Source organism: Zingiber officinale, chromosome 8A (genome assembly GCF_018446385.1).
Source record: "Zingiber officinale cultivar Zhangliang chromosome 8A, Zo_v1.1, whole genome shotgun sequence".
NCBI lineage: Eukaryota > Viridiplantae > Streptophyta > Magnoliopsida > Zingiberales > Zingiberaceae > Zingiber > Zingiber officinale.
Window position 1 is genome coordinate 26,763,268 of NC_056000.1, and position 24,208 is coordinate 26,787,475.

At 36.4% G+C, this 24,208-nt stretch overlaps 1 protein-coding gene and 1 long non-coding RNA gene across 6 annotated transcripts in view; both read right to left on the minus strand.

The window, feature by feature from the left end:
• LOC122008136 (testis-expressed protein 10-like) overlaps positions 1 to 13,056 on the minus strand; it is a 42,533-nt gene extending 29,477 nt beyond the window's left edge. For 3 of the 5 annotated variants that reach the window (XM_042563741.1, XM_042563740.1, XM_042563739.1), the window contains exons 1-7: positions 12,869 to 13,055; positions 9,192 to 9,256; positions 9,028 to 9,100; positions 8,822 to 8,944; positions 6,689 to 6,858; positions 4,624 to 4,773; positions 2,973 to 3,119 (exon numbers count right to left, since the gene is read on the minus strand). In XM_042563741.1, the coding sequence (XP_042419675.1) occupies positions 2,973 to 3,119; positions 4,624 to 4,773; positions 6,689 to 6,858; positions 8,822 to 8,944; positions 9,028 to 9,100; positions 9,192 to 9,248 (720 nt within the window). In that variant the 5' untranslated portion in view covers positions 9,249 to 9,256; positions 12,869 to 13,055. Of the gene's footprint in view, positions 1 to 2,972; positions 3,120 to 4,623; positions 4,774 to 6,688; positions 6,859 to 8,821; positions 8,945 to 9,027; positions 9,101 to 9,191; positions 9,257 to 12,868 lie in introns of all 5 variants that reach the window. The other 2 variants (XM_042563743.1, XM_042563742.1) reach the window with 1 other exon arrangement.
• Positions 13,057 to 21,945: 8,889 nt separating this feature from the next.
• Positions 21,946 to 22,791, minus strand: LOC122008151. The gene is made up of 4 exons (XR_006119207.1): positions 22,721 to 22,791; positions 22,604 to 22,640; positions 22,200 to 22,269; positions 21,946 to 22,052 (listed from the first exon to the last, which is right to left on the minus strand). It is a non-coding gene; the product is annotated as an uncharacterized LOC122008151 (long non-coding RNA).
• Positions 22,792 to 24,208: the final 1,417 nt, after the last annotated feature.

Sequence of the window (24,208 nt, forward strand, 5' to 3'; positions counted from 1 at the left end):
AGCAATGTTGGCAATAATATTCTAATGTGGTTCAACCCCCAGTCCTACTTCACACCTACAGACTCATCAAATGAGTCACTTCTCAAATCCCATTAATGGTCCCTCCTTGAAGAGGGAAAGAAAACTCATATAAAGGTTCTTTTAAAGAATATAATCCAAGTAAAGCAAAAGGAAAAGATTGAAAGAAAAATAAAGTGAGCTTTAAAGAAAAATCAAAGCCTTGTAAGAGCTTGAAGATAAAGATGTTAAGCTCTTTGATTTCACAAGAACAATAAGGCCTATAATAAAATAAAGCGAGTGTGAAATTGGAACAGTAGAGTTATTGTAAAATGTTCAGGTCAAGCTCCCCTTATCCGTCTCTTTATAGCCTTGAAACCTAGCTTGGATAACATAGTTGTTTTGTTTAATTTCAGTACACAAATCTTCGATAATCGACTAAAACGTTGATGTCTTTAGTCTACTCAACAGTATTCTAGTTGACTAAAATCATTTTCAACCAATTCAACACTTGTCGGTCAACTCAACTGGATAAGATCACAAGCTCATCTATTTAGAGGATCGTGATTTCAATTAATTCAAACAATATTAATTTGACTTGAATTCAATCCAATAGACTTAACAAAAGTAAATCAACTCAGATGAGTGTTGTCATCCTTATCCTTCAAGGGGTACTTTCTTAAGCCAACTAAATTTATCTTTAGTCAACTCAAGTTGAAATAAAAATTCATTTCATTTGCATGCAAAACGTCTTGAGTCGGGTATCAAATCGACTCGCCTATTCAATTGGTTGGACAAAAAGTCCAATTGATTGAATTTGTTTGTCAACCACAACTTAACTCGAGATAGACCTCATTCATCAACTATGACTCAAAACAGTTGTTCCTTGGTCGAATACATGATTAGGTAAATTCTACCTAAAAACCAAGATTAAAAATCGCTCATAATCTCTTAAAACTCATTTAGTCACGAGGTTTCACCTTCGAATCTTCCTCGTCAGCATCCATATCATATCAACTCTTGTTGGTCTTCTCCATCTGCCAAAGTTCTCTTGGACTTATCCTTCTACAAGACTTCTTCGTTGGCCAAGTGTCTGGTCAACCTTTACCTATTTGGACTTTTCAAACTATCAACACCTCTTGCACTTCTCCATCAACCATATATATAGTCAATCTTGTCATACTTGGATATTTACAAACTCAACCCCTATTAAATAGTTATCTGTAAGTTTTCTACACTTACACACTTGGTAAATATATTAGTGAACACAAGCTGAGGCTAACTTCAGCCTTTTCTAAAAGAAAGGAAGAATCAAGTGGACGAGTCGAAGGTGAAACATACGCTATGTTTCTTGTGAACAAGTTGAAGGAAGAAGTTTTCTTTATTTCCTTGGAGGGAAAGATAAAGGGAGAAAAATTTAGTTTGTAAAAAGTAAAAAAATCAAATTAGCAATTAGTCTAGGGAAATTGACAAATTGTCTCCAACGGTTTCCTTCCCTCCTTCCATTTCTGCTCAAGGAAATGGAAGTAAATACTAAAGTAGGGAGCATATTTTCACCCACGGAAACAAGTGCTTGGAGTTAAGTCAAGATTGACATAGAGAAGAGAATCTTGTCGATAAAGAGAGTAGCGAAGGTGTCATAGCAAAGGTGATGTAAGTACCTAAGAAAAGGAAACAAGAATTAATCATGTCATGTTGAAGCTCAAATGGTGCCTAGGAGAGTGGAATCAATGATGAATTGAGAAATTATGCTATATTGAAATCAAGGTTTAAAATATAGTGTTGTGTTGCCCGACACGGGCAAAAAAATTCATCCCGTTCACTAATCGAAATTGGCAAAGGTACGCCTGGATACCGCGACCACGAAGGTGTCGCGCGCACATTGCGGAGACCACATGATGGCCTCGTGACTATCGCAATGCCTCCACAGCAACCATCGTGATGGCCTCGCGGCTGCCGTGGAGGCCACATGTGGGCCTTGCGGCCGCCATGGAGGCATCGCGATGGCCTTAGCTACCGCGGAGGCTATGAGCAGGTTTCACGGCCTCCACGACAGCTGCTGAGGGCTCAAGCAAGCCTCATTATAATTGGCAGCACATAGCAACGAAAGATGAAGGAGGAACAGTGCTTTTAATTAAAAAACTTACGTTAACTATAGTCGATATAATAACTACTCTTAATTAACTCTAATAAAACTATCCTATTAATTTAATATATATTTTAAAATTTTTATTTTTATTTTATAAATATTTAGATTAATTTTTTATTAGTTTATATATATTTTATATTTTAAAAATATTAAAACCATACCGGCACGGCACGATAAGATACCGAAATCGTATGGTTTCGGTTTAAGACCCAAACCTTGGTACGAATCGAGATTTTATACCTTGATTGAAATCATCTTCCCTCTTAATATAGTGCAACTTTGTCTTCCTTTTCCTTTATTCTACAATATCAATATCATTAAGAACATGAAGTAGACAATGAGGGTGAAATCAACTGAAGCAATGAGATGAAATGTATTTTATCCATTTCATTTTATAGCACACTAATTTTATAAAATCATTTATATTATTATTTTTAACACAACTGCATAGCTTCTACCTTGAAACTACTTCAGCATCAGCAAATCAAACAATGTACACACTGTATTTGTTTTGCAATAGAAGATTTGTTTTAAAAGAATTATTAGTGGTAGCTTAAGTGACGCAAAGGAAAAAAAAAACACCATTAATAAACTAAAATTATCAGATCCTAGCATTTGTGAACAATGGATCAATGAATGGGGCAAACCACCAAATAAATTCTAAATGAAAATTAAATCTGAAGTGAAGTACTAATGTTCATGGCACAAAAAGGATAAACAGATTAAACTTATATTCACTAATTTAACAATTCTAACAAAGTGATAGTTCCAAAGAGAAAATGCATTTAACCACTTTTAAAAAAAAAGTAGACAGTAGAGATACTACCTGATTGTTCAATCTATCATTACGTTGACCTTTGTTAGCTATCAAAGATAGGCAGTGAGCAAGCCCAGCAAGAGCATTGATGAGCTTGCTCTTCTCAACTAGGTATATTTGGTTGTTTCTGAGGATATCTATGTAATTATCAAGAACCTGAGAAATACAGAAAATTCTATCAGATCAATAATGCAGAACAGACACAAAATTCTGACTTCAAATACAGAATTATAAACATTAATCTATAAAGCCAGTTGAACTTTTCTTTATCAGCATAGATGATGAGTTCCTAGCTTGTTCTTCCTAAGGATCAAGTAGATTCCTAAAATGGCTAGCACAGTGGGGTGATCTCAAATTAACCTTTATACTTCCATGTTTGAATCTGGCTAGGCAACAACATATAGAACCCATGCAAGGAACAGCCAACTTACATCACTCACCAAGCAAGACCAAAATGCACATGGTGCAAAAATTGTCCTCATTGCTAGAGGTGTCAATAGGTTGTGCCCACAAGCCCAAGCCATCCCAACCAAATGACCAATTCATTGAGAAGGAAATTTGATCATATAAATTATAATACATATAAAATATTTTTTAAAAAAATGAAAATATTATAATAATAATCTGTTCAATATTTTTCAAAATATATAAGGGTAATTAGTAAGATTTTAATTCTTTTTAATTATGTTAGGGGTAAAAGGGATAATATAGAAAATTTTATATGGTTTGTAGTAGGCAAGCCATGGGCCATGCTTGGCACTGCATGTGGGTCAGGCCTATACCAGGAATGACACAGCATAGCATGTGGGGCACAAGGTGCATGCCTAACATGGCCCATAAGACTCCTGGTGCCAGGCACAGCTCAGCCCATTTAGGATTGGACCATGTCAAACTTGGGTAAGGTGTCCAGCTTGATTGACATCTAAACCACTTGTCAATCTTGACACCTCTACGCTCTAATCTCTGATAATGAGCATCTAGAAAGAGGTGAAGTACAATGGATAAATTAGTGTGCATTGCTAGACAATCAGACCATTTTTTGTGATTTACAAGGAAGTTGAAGATTATGCAAAAAGATCAATCAGTAAAGCAGTTCTGCCCAAATATTAAAGATTGGCATGTTTTCTAAAATTTCAAATTACATGAAACAAGTGACAGGTTCAATCAAGCCTACGTAATCACAACGGATAAATTACAAGAACTTCATATGTACATTGCTAGACAATCAGACCATTTTTGTGATTTATAAGGAAGCTAAAGCTTACTCGAAAATATTAACCAGTAAACAGTTCTACCAAAATATTAAAGATCGGCATGCTTTCTGAGAATCCAAATTACATGAAAACTACTATTAGAAGTGTCAGGTTCAAGCAAGCCTATATAATGACAAAAAATAGCATACAACTATGAAAACAAGACATTTGATAAAACAAAGTCTAAAAGGAAGAAAATATTCAATGTACCCAGAATAAATGATATTTAATTATTTAGACTAAAGGAAGAAGATATACAATAAATGACATTTAGTTATTTACAAATTACAAAGCAATTATTCATAATAGCACTTCTGAAAAAACCAGTAGTAAATAGAATTTCGACAAATATATCGACAAAAGAAACATAAGGTAGAATACATCATATTGAAATCAGAGCATACAACCTTTTCAGCATACAACATGAAGGAAGATGGATAGTTCGTGGCAAGGAGTTCAAAAAATTTGAAAGCCATTAGCCTAATGTCAACTGTCATATGTGTCATCGCATTAAAGATGTAAGCCATTAGTAAAGAGATTACAGGTGCTGTTATTTCCTGCAAAGAAGAAAATGGTCAATCTGTTCATTATAGAAGCGTAATTTATTCATGAAAAAAAAACTGACCTAATAGAGATATTAAACGAAACAAGATCAGAAAAACAATGAAGAATACTAAAACAGGTAATTGTAAGACCTAAAAAAATCAAATTCCTCGATGAAGTCTTAGTCAGGGGTGAATGAAAAAAAAAAATGCAAAGGATCATTTTACTGAAAACCAAAATTTCAATCAGAAATGCACATTATATAAGAGTGCAGAACTAATAAGTTCTCAAAGTTGTAGATTAATGAGCTTGAGTTGGCAAAAAAATGATAGCCTTGATTACAAGTGCTTGTTACCTTCTTTTATAAGATATTCTACATTCTCAGTTTGTTTATGTTTATGTTCACGTTCTAAAGTTTTTGAACTCAAAATTGTTTCCTGAGATTTGTGCATAGTATTGGTGGACTTTCTTCAGGTGTAAATATTTTGTTAGTTTGGTTAGTTTTTTTTGTTGTTCACGCACGGTGAGAGTAGCTAGCTTCATGGCAAGCTTAGCTTGTGCAGAGTATCACAATAAATATGTGCATATCAATATAGTAGTCTGCAAACACAATTTCAATACTACGGCAGTTGAAAAAAAATGCAAAATTGCATAATCTCACAAATAAGAACCTTGGTAAATGCAAGAAGTTTTATAAAGATGAAAGGCACCTCTCTTTTAGACCAGAGAAGAGCCTGAATTGTCCAAACTGACTAGAATGAGCATATTATTTTACAATTATTAATTGATAATCAGTTTCCTTCATCAATTCAAATTTACAAAGAAGAGATAAAATGTTCTCACTAGGTTCAACTTTTTTAGAATATTTCAATAGAAGATTTCAAAAAGCAATTTTATAGAAAATAGAGAAAAAATTACTATTAGTTCCCATCTCTAATTATGTATATAATCTTTGACAATGTAGCAAAAAGGTTACAAGCTGATATCCTGACACTAAGACATACCAGATAACCATTGTCTGCTAGCCCAATTAACAACATAAAAACAAAATGTGTATGTTGACTCGGCAGCATTAGATAAATACTTCTAGATTTAGCCCTTTTTGCATACTTTGTTCATTATTTTTCTTGTTAGATAGTCTAATTGATTTTAATGTTTAAATTTTTGTCTTCCAAGAAAGGGACGTATAACTAGAAATTGGAAAGTACAAATCAAAAACATTAAGAATTGATTTATCTCGCTGCAATTCAGCATGCAAATTGTTAGATAACCAGTCATATTCTTTATAGAGACTTTGTTAACCAGTTTGAGAAGTGTGTTCCGGTTAACCCACATATTTGTTAGAGAACATGGGATAGTGTTAAGTATTTATTTTTATTTTTTTTAAAACTATTAAATTAAATCCTTAATCGATAAAAATGGTCAAATCAAATCGTTGAACACGGAATGAGTGCATTAAGTTAAGTCGGATTGGTTTCAAATTGAATCCGTTGAATAAGTGCGAAGATAAGGATTTCATGGGTTCAAACCAGGGTTGATTAAAATGATATAAATAAATAAATTTCAAGAATTTCTTAGTTATCCTCATTATATGGTTCCTAAGTCTCTTTTATTATAGTGTTGCCGAGTGGGATATCTCTTAGTGAGCGGTGCACCCCAAGGCGTGACAGATAGTATAGATTCTCACCAATGCATCTAGACTAACGTGCTAGAGGGGATATTTGCTATCCCTTTCCAAATTTAAAACTAAATAGAATTATAAACCATCATTGGAAAAAAAAAAAGTACAAAGAGAATAAGTGACAAAGAGACTAAAAAACTAAATGTTCCAATCTAAGGGTTTCTAATGTACCAAGCTTGGGTAATAGAATAAAGTAAATATACATGTGTTATTCTATAATCCATGGAACTGACATCCTTATAGCATACCTCTTTTGATGAAGGAAATATCACATTTTTTAAGAGGTGATATAATGTGTCACGGACCATCTTGTCATTATCACATATCCGCTCACGAAGCTTCTCTATAATGGCAAGCTTGTGAAGTTTAAGCTCCAATGGATACTTTACAATGAGGTCTTTTATACCAACAAGTGCAGCTTCACAATGAAAAAGAAAGAAGAAACATTTATCATGAGCATCTTGAATTCAAGATTTATAGCACAGCAGATTCATGAATAGCCAAGCAAAATTAAGACATTGGTAACTTCACAGGCAAAATACTAGATAACCGACAGTTGTAAAGTGCATAAACCCATGACAAGTGTATAAGAGACAAATATTCATACACATGAGAAATATTGTCAGTTTGAAACACTAAAACATTCAGAATCTCCAATCTAATGATATATGAAAAGGAATGATAGATGAAACCTCAGTTCATTCTCTAGGAAACCCCTAACAAAACCAACATGATGTCTGTTCTGCAGTGACAAGAAACAATACTTTCAACTTGGATCATGTGTGTCTATTTCTAAAGATGAATTAGTCTATTGCAATATACTCAAGGGTCCTCATTTGGCCAAAAAAAATCAACTAGAAATGAAAATCATTTTATTTCAAAACTCTTTTTTCCCACTGCATACAGTTTGAATCCCATGTTTTGTTTTTGTTTTCTATCCAAGGTTCAAAATTCAAGCCAAGTCAGGGTTTCAATTCCAGTCAGCTCTGGAAGTGTCCCCTGTTCCAAGTATTAGTGTAAGGTGTGTTGAAGACAAACACCATAAAAGGAGATGGGGGAAGAAGAGGAGGAAGACATACAAAACACTGATGAATAGGAAGGAAGATCTAGAGGTTGTCTTAAATAACAACAAAGACAAGGAGGGTAGCAACCACAACACGGGTGAGGGCAGTGTCAAGCAATCAGAGGAATACAAAGTGGCCATATGGAAGGAGCAAAGGAAGAAGAAGATCCTTCTTTGTGTACATCTCGAGAGCTCATGAAATCTCCTTGCAAAAGACCACAAGAAATTGTCATTATTGGAACTCATGCATGTCTTGAGAACTTGTGATAATTTCACCAACCTCTAAGGAAATTACCACCAACTTCAAGTGAAGTTGTTGCTACTGCTAGAAGTCATGTTGGAGCAATCGCCATGATGTAGAAGTTTCACCAACCTCAAGAAAAAAAATAACATTTGTCTCAAGGGTCTCATGAAATTGCGAATGTCATCATAAGGTGTCTCTTGGTAGAGTTTCATCACCTCGAGTTGGTTTTGTGCCGGCGAGCCAGCGGAATATGTAGTTTCACCCATGTCAATCAGCATGGAATGAAATTTAATTTTTGGCTCTATCTTCACAAAAAGCATGGGTGGTGTACCATCTTATAAAATTTTATTTTCCTTTTATTATGGAGTATAAAACCATCTAATGAGAATTCAAATGCTTCTCGCAACACTATAAATTGCCCTTTATCACACAAATGATATATTAATTATTTACTCATATTGTTAAACAAAAGCTCTATAAAACACTCAATTGCAAATATTTCATGTCCATCCATGGTGGTTATTGCTTTACTTCTTCATCTTATTTGCTAAAGAGTTTTTTACATATTATCAATCAATTCTACTTAAAAGTTAAAACCTTTAGTTTCTAACTATAAATAAATGCAAAAGAGTATTTATATTTTATGGAAGATTAAAGTAGAACATAAGGATTCAAATCATAGCATTATTAACTATAGTAAAATACAATTTTCAATACTGATTTTAAGGTATAATTTGAAAATCTAGCTACAAACTAAAGGTTCAAAAATATTTAAAAACATAGATTTGTTTGAAAATATATATAACACACTGCGGAGCAACGGAGAAAAATTTCGACCTCCCACCCAACCACCCGCACCCTTCCACACAAAAAAAAAACAAAAGGATATTATTAGAAGGGGAAAAAATCTTGGGTTCTTCCCACCATGGCTAACATCTAGTAGTCTTTGATTGCAAATTAAAATAAAAAGATTCAATTTCTTTGACTCTAAACCATCACATTCATTGATCAGAAAGAACATAATAGTCATAATATATGGTTCTTATACACAAATAAACTAAACCTGATGAATACCTCTCCTTATCTTAGCATTGTGATGGGATGTCTGCTGAAGGAGCTCTCTTAGTGTCAGGCCTTTCTTGTTCACAGCAAGCCCTTCTTTCTCTGATGCAATACTCTGCTGAGGAAGCACAATGGCTGCTTGTGGTGTTGCAAAAGAACATGTAAGAAAACAAGTTTTATAGTTTTTGGGCAAAACATGGAAGAGAAAGACTCCGTACCTTTAGATTTAATCTGCACATTGGTAGCATTCTTTGGCGGTGGCAACCTTCGTCCAATCTTATGCCTTATTTTCTGAAATAAAAAAAATATTCAAATAAGATTTATCAACCTAAAACCAAGAGAAAGAAGGGATAAATTCTTTGAAGATAAAGATATAGTTTACTTTGAAATCCACTCCACGTTTTTGTTTCTTGGAAGAAGCTGGCTTGGCCCGCACCATTATTAACTCTGATCATCAATAAGAAATAAATAAATGTGTGTGTGTGTGATTTTTTAATATTTCATAGAAAAGGAATAACAGCTTGATTACAATATCATAGAAAACTGATGAAATGAATAATTTTGATGCATTTGACACAATATGGAAAGGTTTATTTATAATATGCCAAAAAGAAAAACATATGATGATGTTATTCACATTATAAATTATTATCAAGCAGTCATAATGCTTTCAAAGAACCAAAATATCATGATTTTCATAAACATGACCCCCACATTTTGTTAAGCAGTCCAGACAAACTATCAAGGAACAGATATCATCTACATCCTAAACAGCTCATGATCTTTCAAAAATGTTCTAATATGCTTGGAAATGGCAAATCCTAGATTGCACAGGTTCATCATCATCTTCAATAAGCTATATGTGTCCCAGCTATTCAGGATTGGCCACATTGTTTTAATGCCTCTAGTGAGCTCTATGCACCTAGAATGTATAAATACTATCTAAAGAATGAAAATAACAGCAATCTGATACCTTGTCATATTAAAGCATCACAAACCATTAGTATTTATCAAATTTGTGCTACAGCCAAAACAGCAAATACTTTTCCTTGCACTATGTAAGCAAATCAAAATGAGTCTCTTAGATTCTTTAGCTAATAATTATATTTTTACTCTATATAAAATTGTATAGAAATACTTCTATCCTAAATATTCTCCTTCTAATGATCGAATTGGTCATTTCTTCTCACAAGTGGATCTCCATGGCCCTTGGTATGGCATGGACCCAATAATGGCAATGTGACGAACTCTTTGGCAACTGCTAATCCAAAAACAACAATAAAACAAGATTGTAAAAATCACAAGAAATATTATAATATGAAAACTTAAAATATAGAAAGGGCATCTATATGCATATATATCTTAAAAACATCTAAAGATTTTTCATATTTTAAAATTTTAACTAATAGTAATTTCAAATGCCAACTTCCATCTAACTATCTAAAAATATTATTTTAATATATAGAGTGGTTTGCATATCACATGGGTTAAAATCTAGTGTAAGAACCTTTCGGTCATATTATTAAAATTTAATTAAAAATTGCACAATGGTTTGAATTTTAGTTCTAAACTATAAGTCACTTGATAATGAATATAACACCGCAATTTCATATATAACTGCTAACAACTATAACTATCATCAACTGAGCATGGTTGGCATGCAATGTCCCACACAAATGCAATAGAGAATGGCACCACGTGCACATATCACTTTGTGACTATGAATCGTAGCTCAAGCTCATCCTCGTTCATGCAGCCAATGTGTGGTTAAGGAGAGAAATTGATATAACTACTAATTGTCCAGAAACCATCTCATAGGTGCAAGGTTTTATTGCTATCTAGAAGTGACTCATGTCCACAAGTAAATTATTCAATTTTATGTATGTGTTATGTATGTTACGTCTTTATCTTCATCATATCCTAATCTGAGGAAGAGTTTAACTTTCTATCATAGTAAAAGTGTGCCAACATTAACGATAATAAAAAGACTAAATCAATTTATATGTCAAAAACAATTAAATCATAATACAGTATTGCCTATCGATCTGATATCTGCATATAAAATCAACTATGCATCTGTGTTCCAGGAATCAGCTTTTATGCTAAACAGAAAGCATATGAAAAATCTAAAACTTAGCCTAGTAAACTATAGAGGTCGAATTGACAAAGGACGCCACTCGTAGGGAGGAAATCGCATAGAGAATCCACATTCTCCGATTCACCTAGCCATGTAACAATCCACATCGCATAGATAAAAATTTGTTTGGTTGCCTTTTCGCACCACAGATAGTGTTACTTAGACATACAAACAGAGTCGTATCTATGTTCGATAGGGCCTGAAATGAATAATAAAAAGTGGACCCTTTTGTTGTGGTAAATAAGTTTAGTTTGAAAATAACTAATATACTAAATACATAAATAAATCAGAAACAATATATTACATAAATAAAATGTCAACAAATATTTGAAATAATTACATAAACACTACTCGTCTAGCTGTTTTAGAGGCAAAAATATTTATCAAATTTGCATAATCCAATTGTCAGACTATTTCTTTCTCAATCGACAACATTGCTAGCCCATTTAGTCTATCCCGTGACATTGTTGATCGAATATAATTCTTGGTTAACTTCAACTTCGAGAAATTTCTTTCTACTGATGCAAACGGTCACTGGTATGGTTAACAAAATATTATAGGCAATGTAAGTATTTAAGAATAAACCATTTAATTTTGCTAGACATTGTAGCATATCAAATTGCTCTTTTTCATTTATTAAGTAGCATCTCACAACCATCAACTCCGAACACAACTCATCACCATTAATGTCTAAACGTCCATCGTGATTCAAAAATTGTTGAAGCTCCATACAAGACTTCATCAAGCTAGTTAAAGGCTCACTCTTTAACTTCTCCAAATTCAATAAAAACCCAAAAATCTCTTGATATTGTTTAAATTGCTCCAACCGAACTTGAAGAGAAGATCGAGCTTGATCAATTATAAATAGAAAATATTCAACTCTAAAAGATTCTTCACCTGATTGTGTCACATCATCATTGTCACTTTCATCAAATTGTTTCTTTCTTTGAATGATGCGTTTTTTTTTAGATTTAGGTTCAATCCCCATTTCACTTGCCATTTGTTTAGCTTCATATGGCACTAGCAAACCCCTCTTCTCTAAACTCATCAAGAAATTGATCAAGTCCTTGTAAGAGGTTGATTGCAATATCAATATCCATATCTTCATATTGAATAAACTTACTCACAATATTTATTGCCCGTAATAAGTTATACTAGATTACCATTCCAAGCAAAAAAAAAAACTCAAAACTCTCAAGATCATATAGTGAAGATTAAGGGATTAAAAGCAGAATGCAAAACGAGCAAATCAAATGAAGATAAGGCCAACTAAATCTTGTCACTCATGCAGATTCCAATACTAATCACAATATAACAAGAGGGTATAAAAAATAGAATAGTGATTCATGGTAGCAAAAGAATTTTTATCAAAAATTTCTGTGCTATAGAAGGTATTTGAGGACATCAAGGTAAGTAGAAGCGTATCTTAAAATACCCTAAAAAAGCCTATCATATTGAATTACTTCAACTTGATGAACATTTTGGACAGGAAAAAAAAAAGAAATAGAATTGTTCATCAGAATAATAATTTCAGCAATTCAAATGACCAGCTGTAGAAGCACGGAATATGTCCAAACTATGGTGAATCCCATGGAAGAATTATTGACATTGGATCAATAGTCTATGATTTGCTAAAAGGAATAAATAGATAAAACTTAAATGTTAAAAAAACCTAATATTTGGTCTCAACATCAGTTCCTTTTATAAGAGTGATGGTGACACCTCACTAATTCTAAAAGGGCACAGCATACTAGCGTCTAGCGGCCGGCGTCACGTGGGATAGCCACTGCGCGATTAGGTCACGCGAGCGACCGGTGTCGCCTGCGACAGCCACCGCGCGTTAGGACTGAACTGGTCACTGGTGAAGTGCGTTGCAGCCTTGCAGAACGAAGAAGAAGGTCGGAGAAGAAGATTAGAATTACCTGAGCTTGAGCTTGTTCAGTGGATCCGTGCCTTGTGAAAAGAACGCGATCGTGTGCTAAGAAGCACCTGCGGCGGATACCTACGAAGAAGAAGATAGCGTGCCTTGCTGGAAAGAAGGCAGAGAGTTGAAGCCGCCTGCCTCGCTGGAAAGAACGCAGAGTTGGAGCCGCGTGTTTTGGAGGAAAACGCAAATAAAAATAGAATAGGGTTTAGCAGTACAACTTTAAAAACATTTGGGCCCTTCCGAGGCCGGCTACCTACCTGGCCTCGTAGAAAATCGGGCCCTGCATACAAAATAGAAACTAAAAATGTTAAAGAAAATCATACTTAAAATTTAGGAGAAAATGAGGCACAGCGTCGAGGACAATGGCGGAGGTGGATAGCGTCAACCCTAGTCGTGATGTCACGGAGAGGTATTCATGGTATTGGCGACCAGAAGTTGGCGAAAGCAGGTTGATCGAGAAAGTGATGCTCTGCAGAGGTCGGTGTGAGTGAGATGGGCGAGGTCGGCCCGATAAATTGTATTAGAGATTAAAAGTGAGTGGCCAAGTTACATTACCACGTTTCTTGGTTCGGTTCGGTTCGGTTCGATTCGGTTCAATTTAGTTCGGTTCGTGAAATGAGAAATACGTGACCACCAGAAGAAAAAAAAATCATAATTCAATTTTCAAATAAGACAAACATATTAAAAGTTATTTTAAAAGTATATTTTTTTTTCTTTAATTTTGCTCACTTTGTTTTGTCCTGCGATTATTAACTAGTTAAGATAAATGGTGTCAAGTACCATCCCGCTCTCATGTTGTGCTATCAATTTATTTTGTGTCCAATTATTTTCTATTGAATGAATCGAACTGTAGCTCATTTTCTATCGACTTTTAATTATCCAAACTCTCTAAAGATGTGACTTAAGTCATGTTTATTGAAGATTATCATTGATAATCTTAGTTATCTACCTAGGATTATATTATTAAATATATTTTGTTCAAGTAATGAGTGATTCCTAAATAATGGAACATATCTGACTATATAATCGTGTTCCTTGGAATTTTAAATGAATTTTATTTTATCGTTGCTAATTGAGATAATTATTGATATCTAAGTACATATTCATATTATCTTAAATGTGTCTTTTAAAATTTTCTCTCAATAGACACCTTAATTTTCTCTTTAATGTTCTCATTTTCTTATCATGGTCATTCTCATATGTCTGTACATCTGCCTTAACATTCTCATCTCCATAACTAATCTTTTGTGCTCGTTTCATAACCTAACATTTAGCTCCATATAACAAAGTAATAAAATATAACATAGTATCATATATAGTCCCAAGGTGTAGCGCAGATGGTGGGCACATGACATATTTGACATAATGGTGAGGGGTCAATTTTCAGAAACTAACGACTTGGAGTTTATCCCACCATGTACCTAATGCTTGTGTACCTACATTTACTCCCTCCATATCTGTGAGGCCAACACTAAGCGGTTGTTAATTTAACGGATCTATATTTTTTAAATTCACTCATTGAATGCTTTTATTGGTGCAATTTGCACTAATGGTCAAACCTGAGTTTTGATAAATGACAAATAGATTAAAGTTAGACGTGTTATGATCTAACATTGTTACCGAGTGTTCAGGGTTGACTAACTCCAGTCAGGATGTTCGATTCCTGATTGGTTGAAGACCATAATGTGATTTCCACAAATCAGAATGTTCGATTCCCGATAGGTTGAAGTCCATATGTGGGATTCTGGCAAGGGTTGGAATATGTAATTCCCGATTGGAGAAGACTGGATGTGTGATTTCGGTAGGTCAGGATGTACGATTCTCGAATGGAGAAGACCGGATGTGTGATTCCTGTAGGTCGGGATGTCTAATTCTCGAAGTCTGGATGTGTGATTCTGAAGGTAACTCTACACCTAGTAAGTAGAGGTAAGTCACTGGAGATAGTGATTAAGTGAGAGCGCGTCTCCGTTTGAAGGGGCAGTGGGCGTCGGTCTAATTTATGTTCATTTTGAAAACCTAAATTGAAACCCTGACTAGATTTTGGTCTCTAGGAAACAGAGTCTAATTACTGCTCCTTATGATTACTATGTTAATATTGTCTTACAAGTTATTGGACTAACACTTTTTGCACGACAAAAGTGTAAGGGATAGGTGGCCGGCTAGAAGGGGGGTTGAATGGACGGCGCCCTCGAATCAATCGCTTCCTACGTATTCGTTAGTTGCACAGCAGAATAATACAATAATACAAACTCAAATACGAAAGCTAAATGCTTAAGGAAAGAATGCAAACCAATACACGTCAATGTAACGTGGTTCGGAGATAACTTGCTCCTACTCCACGACTGTCCGTAAGGTGGACGATCCCGATCCTTCGGTGGATTAGCCCCCCGACAAACTCCGGCTACTCAAGCAACTCCTTGTGGGTGGAGAAACCTCACCACAACACCAACCAAGAACACTTAGACACAAGAGAACCTTGAGCACTTTGGTGACTACTAATTAGGCTTTAACCAAGTCTAATTTCGTCACCTTGGTCGGTCATCCCAAGCTCTTTCTTATTGAGCTTGGAAAAAAACAGCCCTGCTGTTTTTCCGTTACCAGTTGACTAGTCCTTGCACCAATCGACTGGTGTCAGCCCAATGACACTCCAACGGCTCTTTACTAGTCGATTGGTTCTTGCACCAGTTGACTGGTGCCTGGTCGTTCGGGCACAGAAGCTCTCTGTGCTCACCACCAGTCAACTGGTCCCAGTACCAGTCGACTGGTACAACCCTAACATTAGGGTTTCCCATCCCGAGTACATTTCTCTCGCACTCGGACCCTCACGACTCACTTGATGCTTCTTTGCAGCCTTGACCTCTTGCCTTCAAGCCTACTTCCTTTGGATCTCGTCCCTCGGATGCATTCAAGCCTGCGACTCGTCCCTAATGTCATCCTTTGTGTATGCCTCGAAGTCGCTTCCCTTGGCCCTTGTCCTTGCTGCCTTTGTCCACGATCCCTCGAATGCTCCATCCTTCACCGGACCCGAAGCCATCAACCTGAGTCACATGTGTATCCTGCAAACCTGCACACTCACATACACATATCAAATAACAAGGATAAACCTAACTTAAACCCTTTGCCCAAACACTAAAACACATGGTCACACGGACCATTTGGGATTGTTCCAACAATCTCTCCCTTTTTGATGTTTGACAATACGTTTAAGTTAGGGAAAACATATAGCAAATAAACATGCTAAAAAGAAACAATGGACTTACGTTGGCAAGGCTACACACTTGGACTTATACAGCCGAATGGACTTACGTTGCCAAGGCTACACACTTGGACTTACACCGCCGAATGGGCTTACGTTGCTAAGGCTACACACTTGGACTTACATTGACGGATGGACTTACGTTGCCAAGGCTACACACTTGGACTTATACCGCCAAAACAAAATGCAACATGCATTGGAACCTATCCCAAGGCTCCCCCTACACCTAAGCTCCCCAATGAGCTAGGATTTTCCCACAAAAATTTTTAAGAACCTATCACAAGGCTCCCCCTACGCAAAGGCACTAAGGTTTTCCCAATGTAACGACCCGACCCTCTTGGCCCATTTGGCGGCCCATTTGGCGACCCTCAGGTCGTCGACCGTCGGCCCTTATGTCGTCGGCCCATTTGACAACCTCTCATGTCGTCGACCGACGACCCTTGGCCATGTCGTTACTCACTAGGACTTTCCACCCCTGGCAGTGGATTTTTGCCTCCCCCAGGATTCGAACTCTAAACCTCCAAGCTTAAGTATTAGAGTTTATGAATCCTGGTAACCAAGTGAGATCAGGATTCGTAAACTCTAATACTTAAGCCTAGAGGTTTAGAGTTCGAATCCTGGGGGAGGCAAAAATCCACTGCCAGGGGTGGAAAGTCCTAGTGAGTAATGGCACGACCAAGGGTCGTGCAAGGCCGACGGTCGACGACCCGAGGATCGCCAAATGGGCCAAGAGGGTCGGGTCGTTATAATAAAAAATGACCCGACCCTCTTGGCCCATTTGGCGGTCCTCGGGTCGTCGACCGTCGGCCCTTATGTCGTCGTCCCATTTGGTGACCTCTCATGTCTTCGACCGACGACCCTTGGCCGTGCCGTTACTCACTAGGACTTTCCACCCCTGGCAGTGGATTTTTGCCTCCCCAGGATTCGAACTCTAAACCTCCAGACTTAAGTATTAGAGTTTATGAATCCTGGTAACCAAGTGGTTTGCTTATAGATTACATTTCCTCTTACTGCAGATACAGGAAAGGAAAAGATATAGAAAGGAAGGCGACAAGGAGGTGGTCGAAGGATGTGTGATGCCAGGACTATGGAAGCCTTGGGACTAGGAAGGAGTTTCCTTTAGTTTTCTTTTTCTTTTGCTATGTTAGAAGTATTTGAGACGGTATATGTTATTTTGATGTGATTAGGACATAGTAGATGAATTGTGTTCTTGTGTGATGATTTGTGGTATTGTTTTCTTTTGGTTTTGACACTTATATAACTGCGTGAGAGTTTGTTATCTGTTCCAGCCACTTGTGGCTGTGTATATAGTGTTTGTATATCAGTTTAAGGTCACCGGTACAGGAGAGACTCTGCCGAAATTTTTTGGTAGGGTTTCCATGTGGTTTTAATTATACCGGTTAAGTAGAGTTAGTAGCTAAGAAACGGTCACTCTTAGAGAGTAGTAGTAGTAAGAAGAGTGGTCATTACAGTTGGTATCAGAGCTTGAAATAGGGAAAAATTGGGTCGTTACAATCCCTCATACCTTATAAAAAGTTCGTCCTCGAACTTAGAATAGCTTTGGATACTTCTGTCTCATACTGTCCTCACGCTCCTAAGTGACTTCCTTGTGCTTCTGGTTTTGCCAGATAACCTTCACTAGTGGCACTTCTTTATTTCTTAGTCTCTTGACCGCTCTGTCCACTATCTGTGTAGGTCTACTCTCATAACTACAATCCTCTTGGATCTGCACTGACTGAGGCTGAATCACTTGGCTAGGGTCACTACAACAAAAACCTTCATAGACATCGGTTTTCCACCAGTGTCTATTTCATTTTTGACCGATGTCTATGAAGCCGATGTTAAAAGTCTGCCATTTTAGACATCGGGTTAAAATCGGTGTAGTATCACTTAACGACACCGGTTTTACAGCGGTGGAAAACCGATGTAATATTAGTTAATAACACCGGTTTTACAGCGGTGGAAAACCGATGTAATATGTATATTTTTTCACAAATTTGATTTCCGAAACCATGAAAAACCGACAATAACAAAAAAAAAATACACAAATATTCACAAATTATACAAATATTCTTCATTCAATAATATCCATAAAATACACAAATATTAACAAATTATATAAATAATCTTCTTAGAACAATATCCATAAAGTACCCAAACATTCTTTTTACATCAAAAGCTAGCTAATAGATATACTATCCCTAACCATTAATGGGTACCCCACGGAGCAGTAGGCCTCACTTCCTGTCCAGATCCAACATTCAATCCTTTCCCTAGGTCCCATAGCATAGTTCAGTGGTCGGCTCTGAAGTCCTCAGTGGTAGAAGTCCGACCCCATTCTCCTTTTCTCGTTCGCTCCTCCCTTTTCCCAGTCATCCCTCTTCCCTGTCATCTGTGCAATTAGTTTGTAAATTCAAATAACCAGAACACGAGAAAAATATACATATTCAATGACATTCAATAAAATATATAATATAGTTAAACAAAGTGAAGACCTTGACAAAATTAAGACTCCAATGGTTTAGTCATGCATATTGCATAGAGTTCAATTGAGGAGTAAGAACTAAGAACCATATAGCTGACCAAATAGTTAGCAAAAATATGGGTTCATTGATGTTGATAATATATTTCTCTGTCCTATTTACTAATAACCAACTAGCTATAGACTGAAACTGAGCCTAAGCAGAATCAGAATCATAAACTTGCTGAACAATCTTGGGCATCCTACAATAGATTATCCAAAAGTTGCAGAACAAAGTTGTAAAAAGTAGTAAAAGATTTGCAACTCTTATTCGATGCATAACAACAATTTTAATTTTGACACACGAGGCATTAACACCTGTTTTAACTTGACGCTATCTACTTGATAAACTCAAGAAAAGACATTTACCTTCACTTCGATCCTTGAATCCTCGAATAATACATGCAAGACTCCAAGGCCTTCCACCAGTGTCTATTTCATTTTTGACCGATGTCTATGAAGTCGATGTTAAAAGTCTGCCATTTTAGACATCGGGTTAAAACCGGTGTAGTATCACTTAACGACACCGGTTTTACAGCGGTGGAAAACCGATGTAATATTAGTTAATAACACCGATTTTACAGCGGTGGAAAACCGATGTAATATGTATATTTTTTCACAAATTTGATTTCCGAAACCATGAAAAACCGACAATAACAAAAAAAAAATACACAAATATTCACAAATTATACAAATATTCTTCATTCAATAATATCCATAAAATACACAAATATTAACAAATTATATAAATAATCTTCTTAGAACAATATCCATAAAGTACCCAAACATTCTTTTTACATCAAAAGCTAGCTAATAGATATACTATCCCTAACCATTAATGGGTACCCCACGGAGCAGTAGGCCTCACTTCCTGTCCAGATCCAACATTCAATCCTTTCCCTAGGTCCCATAGCATAGTTCAGTGGTTGGCTCTGAAGTCCTCAGTGGTAGAAGTCCGACCCCATTCTCCTTTTCTCGTTCGCTCCTCCCTTTTCCCAATCATCCCTCTTCCCTGTCATCTGTGCAATTAGTTTGTAAATTCAAATAACCAGAACACGAGAAAAATATACATATTCAATGACATTCAATAAAATATATAATATAGTTAAACAAAGTGAAGACCTTGACAAAATTAAGACTCCAATGGTTTAGTCATGCATATTGCATAGAGTTCAATTGAGGAGTAAGAACTAAGAACCATATAGCTGACCAAATAGTTAGCAAAAATATGGGTTCATTGATGTTGATAATATATTTCTCTGTCCTATTTACTAATAACCAACTAGCTATAGACTGAAACTGAGCCTAAGCAGAATCAGAATCATAAACTTGCTGAACAATCTTGGGCATCCTACAATAGATTATCCAAAAGTTGCAGAACAAAGTTGTAAAAAGTAGTAAAAGATTTGCAACTCTTATTCGATGCATAACAACAATTTTGATTTTGACACACGAGGCATTAACACCTGTTTTAACTTGACGCTATCTACTTGATAAAGTCAAGAAAAGACATTTACCTTCACTTCGATCCTTGAATCCTCGAATAATACATGCAAGACTCCAAGGCCTTCCACCAGTGTCTATTTCATTTTTGACCGATGTCTATGAAGTCGATGTTAAAAGTCTGCCATTTTAGACATCGGGTTAAAATCGGTGTAGTATCACTTAACGACACCGGTTTTACAGCGGTGGAAAACCGATGTAATATTAGTTAATAACACCAGTTTTACAGCGGTGGAAAACCGATGTAATATGTATATTTTTTCACAAATTTGATTTCCGAAACCATGAAAACCCGACAATAACAAAAAAAAATACACAAATATTCACAAATTATACAAATATTCTTCATTCAATAATATTCATAAAATACACAAATATTAACAAATTATATAAATAATCTTCTTAGAACAATATCCATAAAGTACCCAAACATTCTTTTTACATCAAAAGCTAGCTAATAGATATACTATCCCTAACCATTAATGGGTACCCCACGGAGCAGTAGGCCTCACTTCCTGTCCAGATCCAACATTCAATCCTTTCCCTAGGTCCCATAGCATAGTTCAGTGGTTGGCTCTGAAGTCCTCAGTGGTAGAAGTCCGACCCCATTCTCCTTTTCTCGTTCGCTCCTCCCTTTTCCCAATCATCCCTCTTCCCTGTCATCTGTGCAATTAGTTTGTAAATTCAAATAACCAGAACACGAGAAAAATATACATATTCAATGACATTCAATAAAATATATAATATAGTTAAACAAAGTGAAGACCTTGACAAAATTAAGACTCCAATGGTTTAGTCATGCATATTGCATAGAGTTCAATTGAGGAGTAAGAACTAAGAACCATATAGCTGACCAAATAGTTAGCAAAAATATGGGTTCATTGATGTTGATAATATATTTCTCTATCCTATTTACTAATAACCACCTGATATGGGTTCATTAAAAAATTTTGTCATATTTTGTCAAAATTAGAATCAACTAGCTATAGACTGAAACTGAGCCTAAGCAGAATCAGAATCATAAACTTGCTGAACAATCTTGGGCATCCTACAATAGATTATCCAAAAGTTGCAGAACAAAGTTGTAAAAAGTAGTAAAAGATTTGCAACTCTTATTCGATGCATAACAACAATTTTGATTTTGACACACGAGGCATTAACACCTGTTTTAACTTGACGCTATCTACTTGATAAAGTCAAGAAAAGACATTTACCTTCACTTCGATCCTTGAATCCTCGAATAATACATGCAAGACTCCAAGGCCTTCCACCAGAGCATGCTTTTGCTCCACCTTTTAATATGCCATTGTGTTGCTTCAGTCTGAGAATATGTCATCTTTTGTCAAACAATGGGAAGGGTTTCACTTACATATGCACGAATCTATATATTCATCAACAACATCTTCTTGCCAGATGAATCTAATGAAGGTAAAGGCACACAAATAATACAAAAAAAAAATTCTTCTGAGTGTGTGTTTCAGATTTAGAAAATATTTCAGTGGCATGTAAGTCAGAAATCAGTACTTAACAAATTAGAAAAGCAATCATCTTTAGAGATTTGTCAAGGACACATTTAACTAGCACCTTATCTGGATATAATATAGGCATTGGACATGTAATCAAAACCCCATCTATTTCGATAAGAACAAAATAAATTAAGGAAATGTATACAAGCGGGAAGTTCTCAACATTCCACAAGAAAAATCCATGATCATATTTGTTAGACTTCAAATCCGAGGCCAAAAGCTTGTACAAGGTCATTAAAGACTCACGCAAGGTCATTCAAGCTTGACAAATACAACCCGGTATTCAGGAATGGCAGCTATATAAGGAGTAGATGCACCTGTCTCATTTTCATCCTGAAGTAACTTATCCAACTCCGGCCAAAGAAGCTCCCTCCTGAAAGTACAGTTGATATTTCATATTCCACACAGGAGTAATGAGATAATGATGGGCAAAAGAGAAAAAAAATAGAAAACTAAAAAATAGCAGTAGTCGACATTGAAATTTGGATGGCATGCATAAAAGTTTGCTGATACTACATACCATGCAGAGAAGTCATCCTCAATACCCTGATCATCATCTCCCAACCCCACTTGGACAATGTGCTTGGCGCCTATGCAGAGGAAAAAAATATAGAAGAACATCCAAGTACGAATGATGCTTAAATTCATTAAACACATCTACAAACTTGCACATGACTACTACATTACAGTTGTATGTATGAAACTCACAGATAACATGTCTACTCAACTGTTTCTTAGTAACTCCTCATACCATGTTGACTTTACAAGTTTTTAGAGTAACAATTAGTCTACAAAACGAGTTAAATTCTCTAGAAAAATGGAATGCATGAACTTTGAGCTTGCAACTGAAGATAGGATTTAAAATCAGCTTTAGGAGCATATGTGACTTAGTCAAATCACAAACTAAATAAATCAACTATATACCTTGCTCATGAAGCAGTTCATCGACCACCACAGCAACCTTTGCAAGGACACAATACACAAATATATTAGCCAAGTAATTCCCACAAAAAGAATACTGACAATTTCATCATGCCAAACCTTATTAAAATGTTCATATTGCTGATTGCCCAAACTAAACACACCAAATTGAAGATTTTCCAACCAGGTTCCTCTTTCTTTCCCCTATAAAAACTAATAATCAGCAATCGATCAAGGCAAAAGGATTATTGGTAGAATAGATTAACTAAATGTGCATGTTTCCAGAACCTCTGTAAACCATTTGTAGAACCAGGCAGCATTATCAGTAGGCTCGCCATCTCCATACCTAAAGAAAACAAAGGGATCAGCTCGAACTTTGAGGAAACTGATCGTTTATAAAAACAAAAAATTCCTGGCTTTCAACTTACGTAGCCAAGAAGAACAAAGCCAAGCTCTCCTTTTTCAGGTTCTCCTCGTACTCATCATCCTCAGTAGCATATTTGTCCTATAATTGAGGAAACTAACTACAGATCAGTCAATTAATCAGTAGTATTTCCAATGATCTGAAACAGAAGGAAGATAATCTTACGATATCCATGACTTTAAATATGGCATTAGGGTACCGTGCTTTTGCCTCCTCAGCCAGCGCCTAGAAGGGGGGAAATCTAAGATCATGGGAGAAAAATTCAAAAAATGAACTACTCGGATAAAAACCCTAACCTTCACGAACCCCTCAGCCGTCCTGGTCTGCGTCCCGAAGAAGACGGTGACCTTCTTCTTCCCTTGGTCCTCCTTTGTATCCATCTGGGTCTTCACCACTAGCGGCTTCAGCGGCTCGACGGGCTTCCTTCCGCTCGATCGCCAGACGAAGAAGATTGCCACGCAACCGACAAGCACGACGATGACTATGCTCAGGACGACGATCAGCAGCCGGTTCTCCACGAACGCATCCCCGGTGCTGGAATCGAGCCCATATCCGTCGGAGAGGGAGGCGACGACGACCGACAAGAGATCAAGGGACGACGCCTTCTCGGAACCTATCTGCATCTTGGCGGATCGAGCGGTGAATCGGAAGCACAGATCTCCGATCTCTGTTTCTGTCTGCTTCGAATTGGGAGAATGAAGGAGGTCGAGATTGGGTCGGCGATGGGAGGGGAGGAGAAGGTAGAGGCAGAGAAGGTGAGTCGCCCGAAGACGGCTCTCTCTCTCTGCCTCCCGTGGACGACAGCATATAGGGTTAGGTTAGAGGGAAGAGTTGAAAATTTTAGCTAAGTATTGGTGGGAAAATTATCATAGACATCGGATTTTAAAAACCGATGTTAAAATCAGTGTCTATTAACGAAAAAACGGGCGCTCATAGACATCGCCTAAAAAATCGATGTCTATGAGCGAAAATCTACGCTCATAGACACCGGTTTTTGGAAAAACCGGTGTAAAATACTCAAAGACATCGGTTTTTGCTTAAAACCGTTGTTGTTCCACTGATGTCTATGAAGGTTTTTGTTGTAGTGGGTCGTGGAGACACTTCTTTAGCAGGGAGACATGAAATACATTATGTATTGCTGACAGTGGTAAATCCAGCTTGTAAGCTACTTTTCCAATCCTCTC